This window comes from Buteo buteo, chromosome 23, assembly GCF_964188355.1.
Source record: "Buteo buteo chromosome 23, bButBut1.hap1.1, whole genome shotgun sequence".
Taxonomy (NCBI): Eukaryota; Metazoa; Chordata; class Aves; order Accipitriformes; family Accipitridae; genus Buteo; species Buteo buteo.
The window spans coordinates 643,748-658,441 of record NC_134193.1 but is presented as its reverse complement, the minus strand read 5'-3'; the positions used below and the strand labels follow the sequence as shown (position 1 = coordinate 658,441).

Here is a 14,694-nt window from a genome sequence, read left to right as displayed (position 1 = left end):
ACCCAGATGAATTTATGAGCAGCCTGCCACTACAGCTCCCTGCAAACACTCCCTTGGCCCTGCTGCACCTGCATCCTTACTGTCCAAACCCCTCGGTCCTGCTTGCCTCCCCAAGCCAGATCAGAGCATCCCACTGGTTTTCTCCAGCCTTGATTTTCTCTGCAAAGCACTAAGCTCTAGATCTAGACTGAAACGCTCCATTACTACTTTTAGGCTTAGCTGTGATTCTGTATGACTGCGTGACTCTCAGTTCACCGTTTGACTGGGCCTTTATCCCCACTTTGCATTCATCGGCATCTGCAGTGCTTGATCACATCACATTGCAGACATTTCGTGTGTCCCAGAGCGAGCGGCTGAGGGGTATTTGCATAGGCTGCTTCTTTATTCACTTTGACAAGTCCTCTTAGTTCATCTTGTTAACTCTTACACAGAAAGCTACAGCAGCAACTAACTGCACTTGCAGCAGGCATATGTGGAGCAATCTCTGTAGTTACTGTTTTTTTTATTCTGGAAGTTTTGACTCTTGAGGGTGAGCTGCACAGGAAACAGCAAAGTAGATTAAAAGTGCTTGAGAGCATATTACGGTGTGCTCCATACATATCTGCATTACACCTGCTGATGGAAATTATTTCCTCTCTTTCAGCAGTGCCTTGTTTGTTGTTCTCCCCCCCATGCCCCCCCCCCCCCCTTTTTTTCCCCAGCTTGAGGATAACTAAACACTGCTGTCATTGTGCAAAGCAAGTACAACACAGGTCGCGGGCAGACTCATCAGTTGTCCAAGCTTTTAACCTGTTGGCAGATGCTTGGATCAAGCAAGCAAACCGTTTGGTGTCATTTTTTTTTCATGTTCTCTGTTACAGGGGTCTGCCTATACACAGCCTCTTTCAACCTCAAGGATGGGGCTTTTTATTTGTGGAAGGGGGGCAGAGAGAGAAGGACATAATGCTGTGTGAATGCTATTCTTGCTGGTATTGCCTCTCATTTGCATGCTGTGGCAAAGTGTGTATTAAATACAGGCAGATTTATGGAGCGGCTTTGTATCAGTGAAGCATTCATTGATACTGATCTACAGCCTGCTGGGGCTGATACATTTTCCATTCCCAGGTAGGGAGTCCAGACACCAGGGCTTAGTCAGCCCCGGTTGACACAGATCTCTATTAAGACTTGTGTTTATTCTCTAAGCTTTTTTTGAGCTTGATGAAATTCCCTGCTAAGATCTGCTTGCATGGCAGCTTTTGTTCCTGTACAAGTTAATTTATGATGTGTTTAAAAGTTTGCCTTCAGATAACTGTATCTTAGGGTCACACGGTTTTCAAATAGACAGTCCTGGATATGTCAGTCCACAGAATAGCAAGTGCCCGGCTTTGTGCCACTCTTATCCAACCGCAATTTGTTTATGCTTCCTTAGAGGCACGTAGCTTACTGAATAATTTGTTCACCCAGTGTTTGAGATGAGTGCTTCGCTTAGGGAGGAACACGGTGCCTACTGCTCCTCCCTGGCGACTATTTTTGTTTTCAGTTAATGCAGTGCAGTCAACCATCACCGCTGGTTCTCCCAAAAGCTGTAACAGCATTGTGGTCAGGTAGTTTCGTTGTGAGACAGCTGGAGCTCCTGTATTTCCAGTCACTGGGAGGATAGAAAATAACACACTTCTACACATACAAATGTCTGCACGTTGCTCTGTGCTAGTGCAACTTGCTTTCATTTCACCCTTGCTGAGGATGGAATTGTTCTTATTTTGTGTGTGTAGGTGTTGCATGAGTATTTTGCCTCTGTCTGGGTCTCTTCCCTTTAAGCACAAGAGGACTGATGAACTGCAGGTAGCACAGGCAGTTGCATTGCAAGTGTTGGGTGCTAGGAGAAGGACTTCAGAGGAGTCCAAATGTAACACCACAATTGCCTTTCTGTCCTCTCCGAGAAAGTGTGTCTTCATGCCCTAATTAAACAGCAGTCTGACATGTTTTCGCTATTTTGATTGCCTTTGAACTTTGGCAGTGTGATAAACAAACTTTTCTTCCCTACCAAGAAGTTGCCCTGCCTTGAAGCAGTTTATTTCCGTAGTTCTGATGTGGCAGAGCTCAGCACCCTGTTTTCATGGCATCTGTACATGTGCTGATGCCAACAGAAGAGACGGATGGCCGCCGCCATGGCATGACAGGTGATGAACCGCAGATGCTGGAGCACTGATGTCTCTTTGATGGCCCCTTTTTAGCTCGCTGAGATTTCAAATGCTAGTGCGCAGTAAACACACAATTCTTCACACCTCGGTAGACTGGGGCTGGTGGCGGTGCAGAGCACGTTCCTTCTGATCACTGCGAGGCTGTGCAGACACTTTACGTGTCTGTGAGCTGCAATTAGTAATCAGAAGGGAGGAAGGAAAGCAGGATGAACATACTCATTGTCGTGTGACATAAATGAGAATTAAAATTGTCCATCGGTTCCCAAGCAGTTTGTTCATGACAGAACAATAAAGCAGGTCCTGTGGAGTGAGAAGTGTTGTGTGGGGTGGGCTACTGCAGCAGGGTGGCCAGGGGGGGCTGCCCCGATCTCCCGCAGTGTCCATCCCTGAAGGGTGCAGCGAACCCAGCAGAAGTGACACCGGGGGACCCCAGGACAGGGCCCCAGGGAGCCCTGCAGGCTGTGGTCACCCGTCTGCGGGAAGCGTCCCTCATCTACTGGATTTGCACGTGGTGCCAGTGCATCCACACCCCGGGTATTGAGGAAGAGACAGGGGATTAGCAAATGATGCTGAGACAATAAATATATTCAACAACTCTATTTACTCTCTCAAAATACAATGAGACTGAAAGGTAAACACGCAGCTCCAGAAGAGGATTCTTGTTCATACGATGTACAACTAACCTGCACAACTTACTGGCATTGTGGAGATGGGGAGCTTCATAAAATTCACAAAGGACTAGGCAGCTTTTTCTGGCTTTCAAATTTATATTGAAGCATACTGTTAAAGACAACAGGACTTTCACTGAAGGACCAGCAGCTTCATGACTTGCTTTTTTTTATTGGTGTTACTAGCTAGCATGTCAAGCTCAGCATTTCTGAAGCTATCCCCCATTTCAGGTGTGTAAACACAGTGGGGATCTCACTCAAGGTTTGAAAGTCTCAGCCTTCCTGAGACTCTGAAAAGACTGAGTTGCATTTTCATAAGACAAGGGACAGACAAGCCTCCTGTTTAGGGGGATGGATAAACTGCTAACCCTGGAGCCAAAAGGACAGTCATCTCCTCCTTGAGATGTCCATGCTGTCTACATACGATTGCATGTATTCTCTGGAACATGTGGCGCAGGCCACTGTCGGCAGCTCATAAATTACAGATCATGCCTGGTGTCACAGTTCCTGTGTAAAATATTGAAGGTTGGTTTTAAATGATGTGACAGTGTCCCTTTTAATGTCCAGATCTCGAACGCCACAAAGCTGTCAGCCTTCTTGCTTCCATTCTGCAAGTGTGAAAGAAAATTTATCCCTGGCAGTTTTTTGCATGCCTGTTGGCAGATAGCCGAATGTACCTCAAATAGCACCGAACACAATGAGCTAAACCTGTGCTTGTTGCAACTCCATTAAAGCCAGGGGCATTACACCTCAGATGTATTGGGAGCATTTGGTTAATGTCCTCAAACAAGTTTAGATTACATTGTTTCACCCCAGCAAGCATGGCTTTATTACAAGATGGGCATTCTTCTAACTTCTTTGGAAGCATTCTTGCTTTTTTGGTAATAGCTACGATGTAAGTCATAGACTAACAGGCCTTAGAGGTAGAGGAATCTGCAAGAACTGGAAAACATCTAGTAGCAGAAGTTGTTGGTATTTGTTATGAGCAGGTTTCTTAGTGGTTTCTGTACTATGCAGAAATTAACCACTCGCTGCTATTTACCATTGCAAAACATTGCATGTTGAAATGTGATACTTCTAATGCCCTCTGTTGTGCAAACTAAGGTGCACACAGGGACACAGCAATGGAAACAAAAATCCATTGTTTTACAACTCAGCAAACATTCTTTGGACTCTGCTGATACCGTCTTCTTCATTTCCTCCTATGGAACGGAAAGAAGTATTTGAGTTATGCAAAGTCACACCTCTTTATTTGCAAACAATGGCAATGCTACACCTTCTCAGGACTCCGTTTTTTAACGCAGCCCCACTGCTCAGCAAGGACTTCAGCCCACAGGGCACAGCTGGAGCCTTCAAGACACTCTTAAAACATTGTAGATGTCAAAAAAGATTTGCAGTGGAAATTCAGCCTCTGAGTAAGAGAAAAACAATTTAAGAGGACTGGGCAGAGAAATTTGCAAATTTGAACCATAAAGATTTCAAAGGATTAATTTTCAGCTTTTACAGCGCTGACATTGATCTCGAATGAACTTTCCTGTGGTTAGTAGTTTTTAATGTTTCATTTGTTAAACAGTTGTGCTGTGCTCCTAAACGCTGTGACTTTCATGGTGTGTACCTGGTGTGTAATCCGTACCTGGCATGAGCTAATTGCTACTGAAATCTTTGATACACAGCTAAATAAAAAAAGCTCGTGCGGAGAGCAAACGCACTGGATTTGTGTTTTCCAGTCGAAAAAATGTCTGTGCACGAGTATCTAAGTTGTAGCCATCGTTTTGACCTCCGCTTTGGCCCGACATGCTCAAGCCAGCTTTGAACCAAGCGGCTCCAGCGAGGGCGGCCACGTGGAGGGTGGTGTTCTGCCCCTGTTTAGTTGTGCAGGCAGTAAATGCAAGTGGGAGAGGTAGCCCGGAGTGAGGTGCATGGACACCTCGCTTGAGCACCGAGTGAAGGACGGTGTGAAGCACCGGGGCTGATGCAGGGAGGTATGTGCAGAGCGGCAGAGGAGAAGGCGGCCCTCCCTGCAGCGGAGGTTCTCCAGACTGCCGCCACACAGCGCAGCCCGGCCGGGCCGAGGCGGGCCCTGGCTGAGGGGAGAGCCTGGCTGAGGGGAGATCCTGGCTGAGGGGAGAGCCTGGCTGAGGCAGGTGTTGGCTGAGTGGGACTCCTGGCTGAGAAGAGGTCCTGGCTGAGGGGAGATCTTGGTTGAGGGGAGAGCCTGGCTGAGGCAGGTGCTGGCTGAAAGGGCTCTTGGCTGAGAGGAGAGCCCGGCTGAGGGGAAAGCCTGGCTGAGGGGGGGCTCCTGGTTGAGGGGAGATCCTGGCTGAGGGGAGAGCCTGGCTGAGGGGGGCTCCTGGCTGAGGTGAGAGCCTGGCTGAGGGGAGATCTTGGTTGAGGGGAGAGCCTGGCTGGGGGGACTCCTGGCTGAGAAGAGGTCCTGGCTGAGGGGAGATCTTGGTTGAGGGGAGAGCCTGGCTGAGGGGGCTCCTGGCTGAGGGGGCTCCTGGCTGAGGGGGGCTCCTGGCTGAGAAGAGGTCCTGGCTGAGGGGAGATCTTGGTTGAGGGGAGAGCCTGGCTGAGGCAGGTGCTGGCTGAAAGGGCTCTTGGCTGAGAGGAGAGCCCGGCTGAGGGGAAAGCCTGGCTGAGGGGGGGCTCCTGGTTGAGGGGAGATCCTGGCTGAGGGGAGAGCCTGGCTGAGGGGGGCTCCTGGCTGAGGTGAGAGCCTGGCTGAGGGGAGATCTTGGTTGAGGGGAGAGCCTGGCTGGGGGGACTCCTGGCTGAGAAGAGGTCCTGGCTGAGGGGAGATCTTGGTTGAGGGGAGAGCCTGGCTAAGGCAGGTGTTGGCTGGGGGGGACTCCTGGCTGAGGGGAGAGCCTGGCTGAGGGGGCTCCTGGCCGAGGCGAGAGCCCGGCCGAGGCGGGCCCTGACTGAGGGGCTGTTCCTGGGCAAGAGTCCACACCGAGCCCGCGGCGCGGGGCGGCCCGGGGGGGGGGGCGCCCTGGCGGGGCCGGGGCCGAGGCGCCCAGCACGGCCCGGGGCGGAGGAGACCCATCCCGGCCGCCGCGCTGCTCGTGACGGACGGCGCAAGCCCCGCCCCGGGGGGAGGGGGGGCCGGCGGCGCGGTGGCCGGGGGGGCGTGGCCAGCGCGGCCGCCAGGGCGCGGCGGGGGCGTGGCGGGTCCGGGGGCGCGCGGCGGGGCCGTGGCCGGGGTCCGGGGGCGCGCGCGGCGCGGCGCGGCGGGGCAGGGAGCGCGCGGCGGGGCGGGGCGCGGCGGGGCCGGGCAGGCGGGCGGGCGGGCGGGGCGCCGCCGCGGCGGGGCGGCAGTCGGGCGGCAGCCGCGGCCGGGGTGGGAGCGGCGGCGCGGGGCGGGCAGCGGCGCCCCGTGGTGCGGCATGTCCAAGACGCTGCGGAAGAAGCGGCACTGGCTGAGCAAGGTGCAGGAGTGCGTGGTCTCCTGGGGCGGCCCGGCGGGCCCCGACCCCGACCTCCTGCGCGGCGGCGCCGAGCGCGGCGAGTTCCCCTACCTGGCGGGCCGCCTGCCGCCGGGCGGCGAGGGCGCGCCGGGCCCCGCGCTGCTCTCGGGCAAGGCGCCGGCGCCGGGCGACGTGCTGCTGGAGGTGAACGGCACCCCCGTCAGCGGCCTCACGCACCGCGACACGCTGGCCGTCGTCCGGCACTTCAGGGAGCCCGTGCGCCTCAAGACCGTGCGCCCAGGTGAGCCGGCGGCCGCAGGCCGCGCCGCGCCGGACCCGCGGCCCGGCCCGCCCCGCCGCCGCCGAGCCGGCCGCGGGTAGGCCCAGCCGCGCCGGCGCCCTGCGGGGCGGCGGGAGGGCCGCAGCGGGGTGCGGGAGCGCCCGCCCGCCCGGCGGCGGCGGGGCCCGGGGGGGGGCGGGTGCCGGGCTGGGAAAGTTTCCTCGGCTGCGGGAGGGCGCCTCCGCCGAACGGGGCGGCCGGGGGAGGGAACGGGACGGGACGGGGCGGCCCCGCTGCCGCGTGGGGCGGCGGGCGGCGCGGGGCCCCGGAGTCCCGCCCCGGCGCGGCGCCGGCGGGCGGCGCTCGCTTCCCCCGGCCCGTCGGGGACGGCGGGCCGCCGGCTCGGTCCCGGCGCCGCGGCCCGAGCCCGGGGGCGGGCGGCCCGTCCCGTCCCGGTGGCCTCGGCCGGGGGCACCGCTGGGTGTGCGCGCCGGTCCCGGCGGGGCGGGGGCCCGCTCCCCGCCCGCCCGCCCCTGCGGCACCCGAGCGCAGCCCGGGGGCGAGGAGGCTGCCTGTTTTCATGCTGCTGTATTTCGGGTGGTTTTGGGGGTGGGGGGGGTGACACCCGTGCGGGGCTCGGCGGAGCGGGCGGTGGTCGCGTGACGGGGCCGAGCGGAGGTTTCGGGTGACTCCGTCGCTCCCCGGAGGGTCTCTGCGCGCCGCCCTGTCCGTGTGTGCGTGCGCGGCACCGGCCGTCCGGTGAGTTCGGGGTCCGCAACTTGGAGGAACGGTCTTTCGTGGATTTTCGTGGTATTTGTACGATCGGCTGCTCGGAGCCGGGTGAAGGGCGGGTGTTAGGTGGTCAGCACTGGGGAGGGTGGGAGCGTGGCTTGCGAGAATGCCATTGCTGTGTCCTGTTGGTTTTCTAATTTGCCAAAGACCAACACCGAGAACAAGCTCTGGGTGTTCTTTTTACATAGATTTGGATTAATTTTGAGTACACTTTAATTAACTAATGATACCAGGTCGTCGTGGTAAAATCGTCCTCACTGGTGTGCCTGCCAAGTGTCAGGTTAATGCTGAATAGTGGTACCTGCAGTCACGTGAGCTAATGATTCATGGTGTAACGAGCTTCAGGTTTACCGCTTTCCTGGTCAGACAATCCAGTTGTGAGTGTGATGCGTTACAAGGAAACCGTCTTTGGTAAAACCCTTTTTCCCTGAATTCCAACTGATGCCAGTATTTCTATGACTGAAGTCTATAATATTTCTTACACAGCTTCTTTGTTTAACATCTGTCTTGTACTCCTTTCATCACAACTGCTGGGTTGCTATTTGACTTTTGGTAATAGATATTTAAAAATCAGATTTTCCTCATTCGACCAATCATGAAAAGTCGTCTTCTATATAGAGACTGTGCAGTTGGCCCTGATGCATATCACCTGTTAAACAATTTAAAAAACAAACTAACACCTTAAAAGCACCTACAGAAGCCTGGCAGGCTTTGAAACACATCTTTATTTCCAAAATTGGAAATCCTGTCTGAATGAAGAAAGTAAAAAAGAACAGACAGCTGCAAGTTAAAGTGAAATAAGAGGATTAAAAAAAACCTGAGGAACAAATTGTTTAAGATATAGAAAATAATAATAGATCTCTTTTTTTAAAAGAGAAAGCTTTTGGAAGATGAAACTATAGTTAGAAGATCCAAGAAATTTCTTGCGTTTACTATGGAGGGGAATAGGGGTATTCCTGTACTGGGACTTTCCATAACAGAGAGATGTCTCAAACTGTCAAGTTAAAACTGGCAGAAAAGATTTGGAAGAAATTGATACAATGAATAGTAGAAAATGGCCAGAGCCACGTGATGTTCGTTAGGAGTTCCAAATATGAAGTAGTAAACAGCAGTGTGTCTTCTGTTCCTTAAGTCATCGGTGGTGTGGAAGGGGTAGAAGGTAGGGAGTACAGTGCCAATAGGAAAAGGGTCCAGAATATCAATAGGACTGACTTCTGATGCCAGCAAGTTGGTTAAAACTGTAGTTAGGAATGAAAATTTTGGGCATTTGAATAAATACCATCTAATGAGGAGAGTGGGTTGCTTTTCAGAAGAAAGTCTGTTTGTTAGTTTTTGAAGGTTCACCAGTTGGTTTAATAAAATCGAAGTATTTTGGTGTAGTGCATTTTCAAACAGACTTTCAGCAAGGTATGAACAGACTTTGAATAAGGCTCTTGCTGAGTGAGCGTTGTGCGGTAGCATAGCTGCTGAGAGATTAAGAGCAGAATTCTCCTGTGGGTTAGTAACTGGTTAAAATACAGGAACGGTTTTCTCAACAGAAGGAAACTACTGCTGGAGTCTTGCAAAGACCTGTGCTGTTTAGCATAGTCAATGCAGAACTTGTAAACTGAAGGCTAGGTTGAGTTGTAAAAAGAGAACTAGGATTTTTGTGCTGATTTTGTATAACTTTTGGAACAAATCAAACTGAAGCTTCAGATCCAGCAGTTTTTCCCATACTGGAACATATTGCAAGCTTATTTACCACATCAGATGATTTTGCAGTAATTTTCTGTGTTAGACTTGGTGTCCTTAAATACAGTATTTTAAAGCATACTGTTTTCCTTTTTTTTTTCTTTTTTTACAAGACTGCCACAGTAGTGCTCAGTGGCAGAATTCCAGTTAGAGTATATGTAATTAGGAAAGCTGTTGACAAGGCGTTCTCTGTGAAGACCTGTGACTTTGAATTTGGCTTCTCTTCTACCTCTTGTGATCCAGAGCAAGCCAGACTTGCTGACCTTGGGAAGGCAGCTGGGAAGATGCGAGGGGTTGTGCGGGTGGTGGTGATGATGGGAGCGAGGACTGAGGAGCCAGCAGTTTATGGTGCGCTCATAACGTGTCTGAATTCTGAGAGACCCGTAATTGCATTACTGGTTTTTAAGGTCCCGTGTTTCATGTTTTTCTCCAGTTAAAACTCTTCTCTCAGATAAACTGTTGTGTTGAAAGGCATGGAGTGCCTCTGCTAGCAGGCCTTCGTGTGCCTGATGGCTCTTCAGATTTGAGTGCTATTGGGACAGAAGTCTGAGGGGATCCAACTTGAGGGGTCTTTACCACAACACTGAGGAATTTGTCGCCTTGTCTCTGAATTTTAGGGTGTGCATAAGGCCTTGATGCTCATGGTTTGCTGCTGCATTTTAGAAGGACAACTTTGGTATTTAGGAGCTGGCTGCGTCTTGAAGGTGAAGTCTGTGCAGGTGTCCCAATGACCTTAAACAGCATGTTGAGGGACTGGACTGCTTTATTTCAAGTAGCGATGTAGTCCTTCATTAAAGGCAGCAACAGCTTTAGTTGACAGCAGTAAAATCTGTCTGTGATACTTCTAGCAAGCTCATAGAAAATTTAAAATGGAAATTTCAAGATGCTGTTTAGTCTTGTTTGATAAGACACTTGAAAGATATGAATGTTAATTTGAACGCCATCTGTTAACTGCACATCGCAAATGATGGACCATTTTGTTGATGAAGAAATTTGTCCTTCTCTTTCTTGCGCTGTCCTTACTTGCTGAGGAGGGAGAACAAGACCAGTGTGCCACAGGCTGGGGGTGAGTGTCGTCAGTGCCACAGCCATGTCCCAGAGGTCTGGCTCAGGTGCCTGCAGGCTAGCTGGGAAATCTTTGGTTCCGGAATCGATAAGAGTTAACATAGCAAACTGCAGAAGGCTGGTCTCAAGCTCTCTGCCAGTACACCTGGAGTGACGCTGGGGATCTGAGTTGTCTAAAAGTTAGATATCCCTTTGTTCTAGTTGATGTTTGAGATTATAACCATACCTCTATTTTTGTGTAATTCATCATCCTCTTGATCAGATAAGCAAAACACCAGCACAGAGAAATAAGGCTTTTTGTGCAATGTGATATTTGTATGTATTTGCACGCATGCTAACGTAGGCCAGCTCGTCATAATGAGTGCATTTGTATTCTAGCCACACTTGGTGAGCGCTGGTTTCAAGCTAATCGTCTGCTTACATGCATCCAAACGACAGCTGCCATGTGGCTCGAGGACCTTCCCTGTCCAGTGTTGCTCGGGTTAGTACATTAGCCTTGTAACTAGCTGGCGCTGCTGCAGGTTCTTTTCTTTCTGTTAAGGGAAAACTAAAGCATTTTGCTTTAGTCAAATCCATTGTCTTTGAGTGCTAAGTTCATCCTCTAAAGGTACCTACTAGTTGCATACGGCATTCAGATTTAGCCAGAAAGATGTTTGTATGTGCAGGCGAGCCTGCTTGCTAGCATACTCATCGATGTAACTTTGAATGCCTTCTTTCTTCATAGCAGCATGGTAGCCAAAATACATCAAAACTAGGTTGCAGACTTAAAGTAAGAAAAATTACTGATGATCTGCAAGTTCCTTTTTCTGCAGCTTGAGTTGCCAGATACTATGTAGGAAGGAATGTGTTTTCCTTCCAAACTAAGGAGCTTTGATGAATACAGCCACTTTGTGGCAATTATTATGGTTTCATGGCCACTATAACTAGCATCTGGGAAGAAATGGGCAGAGTCTTGCAGCTATTCCCCTTGAGAAATGCCTCCAGAGCACATAGTTTTGTCCCTTGATTATTGAGAGAATGCATGGTGGCTCCATTGTGTCAAAACTGATCTTTAATCAAAAAATACAGCAAGATGTAAAGTGATGAAAAGTCCCCTTCAGACTAATTTTTTTTTTATTAGTCTCAGTGCTCTTGAAACTATTAAACCTTGTTTTCCTGTGTATTTGTTTCGTAGCTGACGTCCACAGTTGTGGCTGGAGCTCTTCCCTGACTGAGGCATTTATTCGTTACCTCTGGTCTGCATTGCCTGGCCTGCAGGAAGTTGCCAGTTTGTGCTTTGATGTTTTTTTTTCCTGGCTGGGCCACGTGGAGGACTTCCCAGCTCATACTCACAGAACTCATAGGATCTTCATTTTTTCAGTCCTTCACGCCATTTACAATACATACAGTACGCCCCAGTCCGAAGCTGATGCATGTTGCTGCTTTGTGTGTGCTCAACCATAGTCTGCAGCCTTTGGACGTGACTACCTACTTCAGATCTATTGCTTTATTAGAATTATGATGCATTAGTACAGAGGATGAGATGATTGACAGATGGATGTAGTACTCTGAAGTTCTCAGTACCAAACTAATTTTTTCGAGTCAGAATCTTTCACTAAATCAGGTAAGGCTCTTGGGACTTGAGGATCTTGATGCTAGCAAGGCCTTATCTTACCAAAATGCTCTCCTGATCAAAATCTAGTACAAGCTTACAAGAAGACAACTTACTGCTGGATGCGTTTCTCATGTGACTCTAAAATTGCATGGTGATCGATCCTGAATGCCTCTGTTACTGACAGGAGTTAATGGAAATGTTTAGAAGTTGGCTTCTGCAGGGGGTCCCTTCTCTGAAGCAGAATGAATGAAAACGGTGATGACAAATACAGTGACTCAGATCAGGATTCAGCACTTGAGACATAATACTCAAAGCTGAGTATATAAGGTTCATTTACATTTTCTCTTGTGCTTGAGGTAGGTACAAAGCCTCCATGTGGGGGTAAACATTTGCATGTTTGGCAATTAAGGCAGGGAGGAGGGCATGCCGCACTCCGAGGCTGTTTTCGCAAAATCAGATGAATTCTAAATGTGCCGTGTTAAAACAGAGATCAGAGTACACACTAGGATAATTTTGCCTCTCGGAGGAAAGGCATTACCCTAATTCTGTGTTTCTCTGGAAGCTGGCAGTAGGCCAGCTTGGTGATTAAACAGACTAATGTGTTACTCTGCTTGTCTGAGAAGTTGAGGCAGCTAGCTCAGGTCCTTCAGTCCTTGATGCGTGTTAGGTAGAGGGCTGCTGGATGCTGCCATGGAAAGCTGCCCTCCCCTCTTGAGAGTGCATGGGGAACTGATCCATTTTTATACAAAAGAAGGAAAGGTTGATTCATTTTACCACACTGAGAAAAGCCTATAACATATAGGGTTGCTGTAATGAATGTGTAAGTTATCCCAGTTTCATGAAACTGGGCAGGAGACAGATGTGCAGTCTTGAAAAAGAAAACTGAACAAGAAATGCTTTCTGCTGGAGGCTGTCATTTCTCTAAAGCATTGGCAGTAGCAGTGGTGTGTCCTACAGCAGTTTGAGAGTGCTGCCTTGCACAAAAAGCTATTAGCTTGCGTCTCAGATGTGTGGATGCGGAGGACTGTCAAGAACTTGCCAAGGGATGGGTATTAGTATGTGCATGTAATTTATAATCTTGTTTCTCATATTCATCTTTATATAAACATATTATTCTTGGCATAGAACATACTGCCTTTCCTTTTCACATACTCCTTTGTTTAAATTTTACTGCGATGAGTACTGTGTTAATGATTTCACCATAAATGTGCTCTAATTATTCTATTCTTTCTTGGCGTGTTAGTTTCAAATGATAACGAGGCCTCATGTGGCTTTTGCTACTGTGCTGCTTAACACCATGGTTTTAATTTGTACTTTTTTGTTCCCTTCAGGAGAGCCATTCTCTTTCCTGTACAATTCGTTGATGTGTCTCAGGAGAGAGCCAGTAGAATAGTGCAGAGTAAGGCCGGCATTTACCTGCAGCTGGTGGCAGAGCAGGTAGTGCAGTCAGTGTTCTTCTCCAAACCCACCTCCTCTGTCTGGGTCCCCTGCTTTAGGGGAGTGGGATTTTCACCTGGACTGAATGATCAAGCACTTGTATTCCAGTTATTCCTGGAAGGAAATATTTCCGATTCAGGTAGATGGTTTTGATTCAAATTCTTGCATATATGTTTATGTTGCTTTTCTATTAAAACAAAACAAAAACTTAGGTTTACATGCCAGCATAGAACTTGTTTAAAATCTTTGAAGCTGTAATTTTGCCACTACTCTACAATGGCAGGAGGCTTTCTCTTCTATGTGAATGAAGCCAAGAATGAAATAAACATGAACCTTTATTAGAAGCCATGATTTCAACAGCAGTTTTCATCTTCATAATTTTTATCTAGGTATTGCTTTTGAATTCTTGGCTGGCTTTAATGAAATGCTAGTCAGTTGTAGAAAATAGCTGTTTCTTATTGCTCTTAGAAGATAAAATTTCCTTAATTTTTTTACAAGAATTTTCATTTTCCTTTTATAAAACAAAGACACTTTAAAAGTAAACTGTCTTTTTAGAAAATTCCTGAAGTAAACAAGCTGTGCTTGTATAACTTGCTATGCACCATGCTCCTTTATTATTGAAACATCTGCTTCAAGATACTTTTCAGCTGATAATTCTTTAAAAAAAATAAATCTTAAAATATAACAAGAATTGTGCGTCGAGATTGACAGCTGAGAAAATTATGTTAGTTTTGATTGTTGCTCTGTTTTGAGGTCTTTGAATTAATTCTTCTGTTTCTTGTTTTTAATTCATGATGCATCCTTTTAAGAAATATCTTGTCGCATTCATAGGCTGTTAGTTAAATCACATCTTATCCTGAGCAGGAACAATTTTCTTCTTCAAATAGTATTCCTGAGAGTACTAGATTTGGATTAAGAAAAATATGAGCTCTTTCTATTTGAGAATGAATTTCTTATTTAGTTCTGCTGAACAGAAGGTGGGGGGAAGATGCAGTATGAAGATTGCAGACTTGTATTGATCTGTTACACCATCATCGAAACCAGAATCCTAAGTAATTAATCTTCTCAGTTGCTAATTAGTATTTCAATCTTTGTTAAATTAATCTTTTTTTTTTGGCCCTGAGCGGGTCACAGTGGGAACAGGAGCTGCTCCCAGGTGACATACCAGCAGTAGTTGAATACTATGGGCTGGCTTCCAAGCTAATAATTTTTAAAAGCAAGAGCATATACTTTTGGTGAAAAGGGGAGTATCCTAGGAAGGGCGTTTGTCAGCGTAGTATCAAGGAGACTGTAAAGGCACTAATGGAGAAAAGGGGATTGCCACTGTGGGTGCAACAAGTCGAAGGATGCTGTGGTTTACCTAAGTTTTTCTGTACTGGCTGTTAAAACCTATGTACAAGCTGTCCCTCAGTGCTGCTGTTTAAGATGCTGATATGGGTGGTTGCATGTAGCTGTGCTCTGTGATTAGTTTAGGCGTAGCTTTCAGTGTGAAATACAATCATAACAATCTTTTGTTCATACTTATGTTGCTGGTTTT

At 48.6% G+C, this 14,694-nt stretch overlaps 1 protein-coding gene across 5 annotated transcripts in view; it reads left to right on the top strand.

Annotated features, from left to right (window-relative positions):
* The first annotated feature begins 6,182 nt into the window (after window positions 1-6,182).
* MAGI3 (membrane associated guanylate kinase, WW and PDZ domain containing 3) overlaps window positions 6,183-14,694 on the top strand; it is an 82,079-nt gene continuing 73,567 nt past the window's right edge. For all 5 annotated transcript variants that reach the window (XM_075055771.1, XM_075055772.1, XM_075055770.1 and 2 more), the window contains exon 1: window positions 6,183-6,559. In XM_075055771.1, coding sequence (XP_074911872.1) covers window positions 6,238-6,559 — 322 coding nt within the window. In that variant the 5' untranslated portion in view covers window positions 6,183-6,237. The remainder of the gene's footprint in view (window positions 6,560-14,694) is intronic.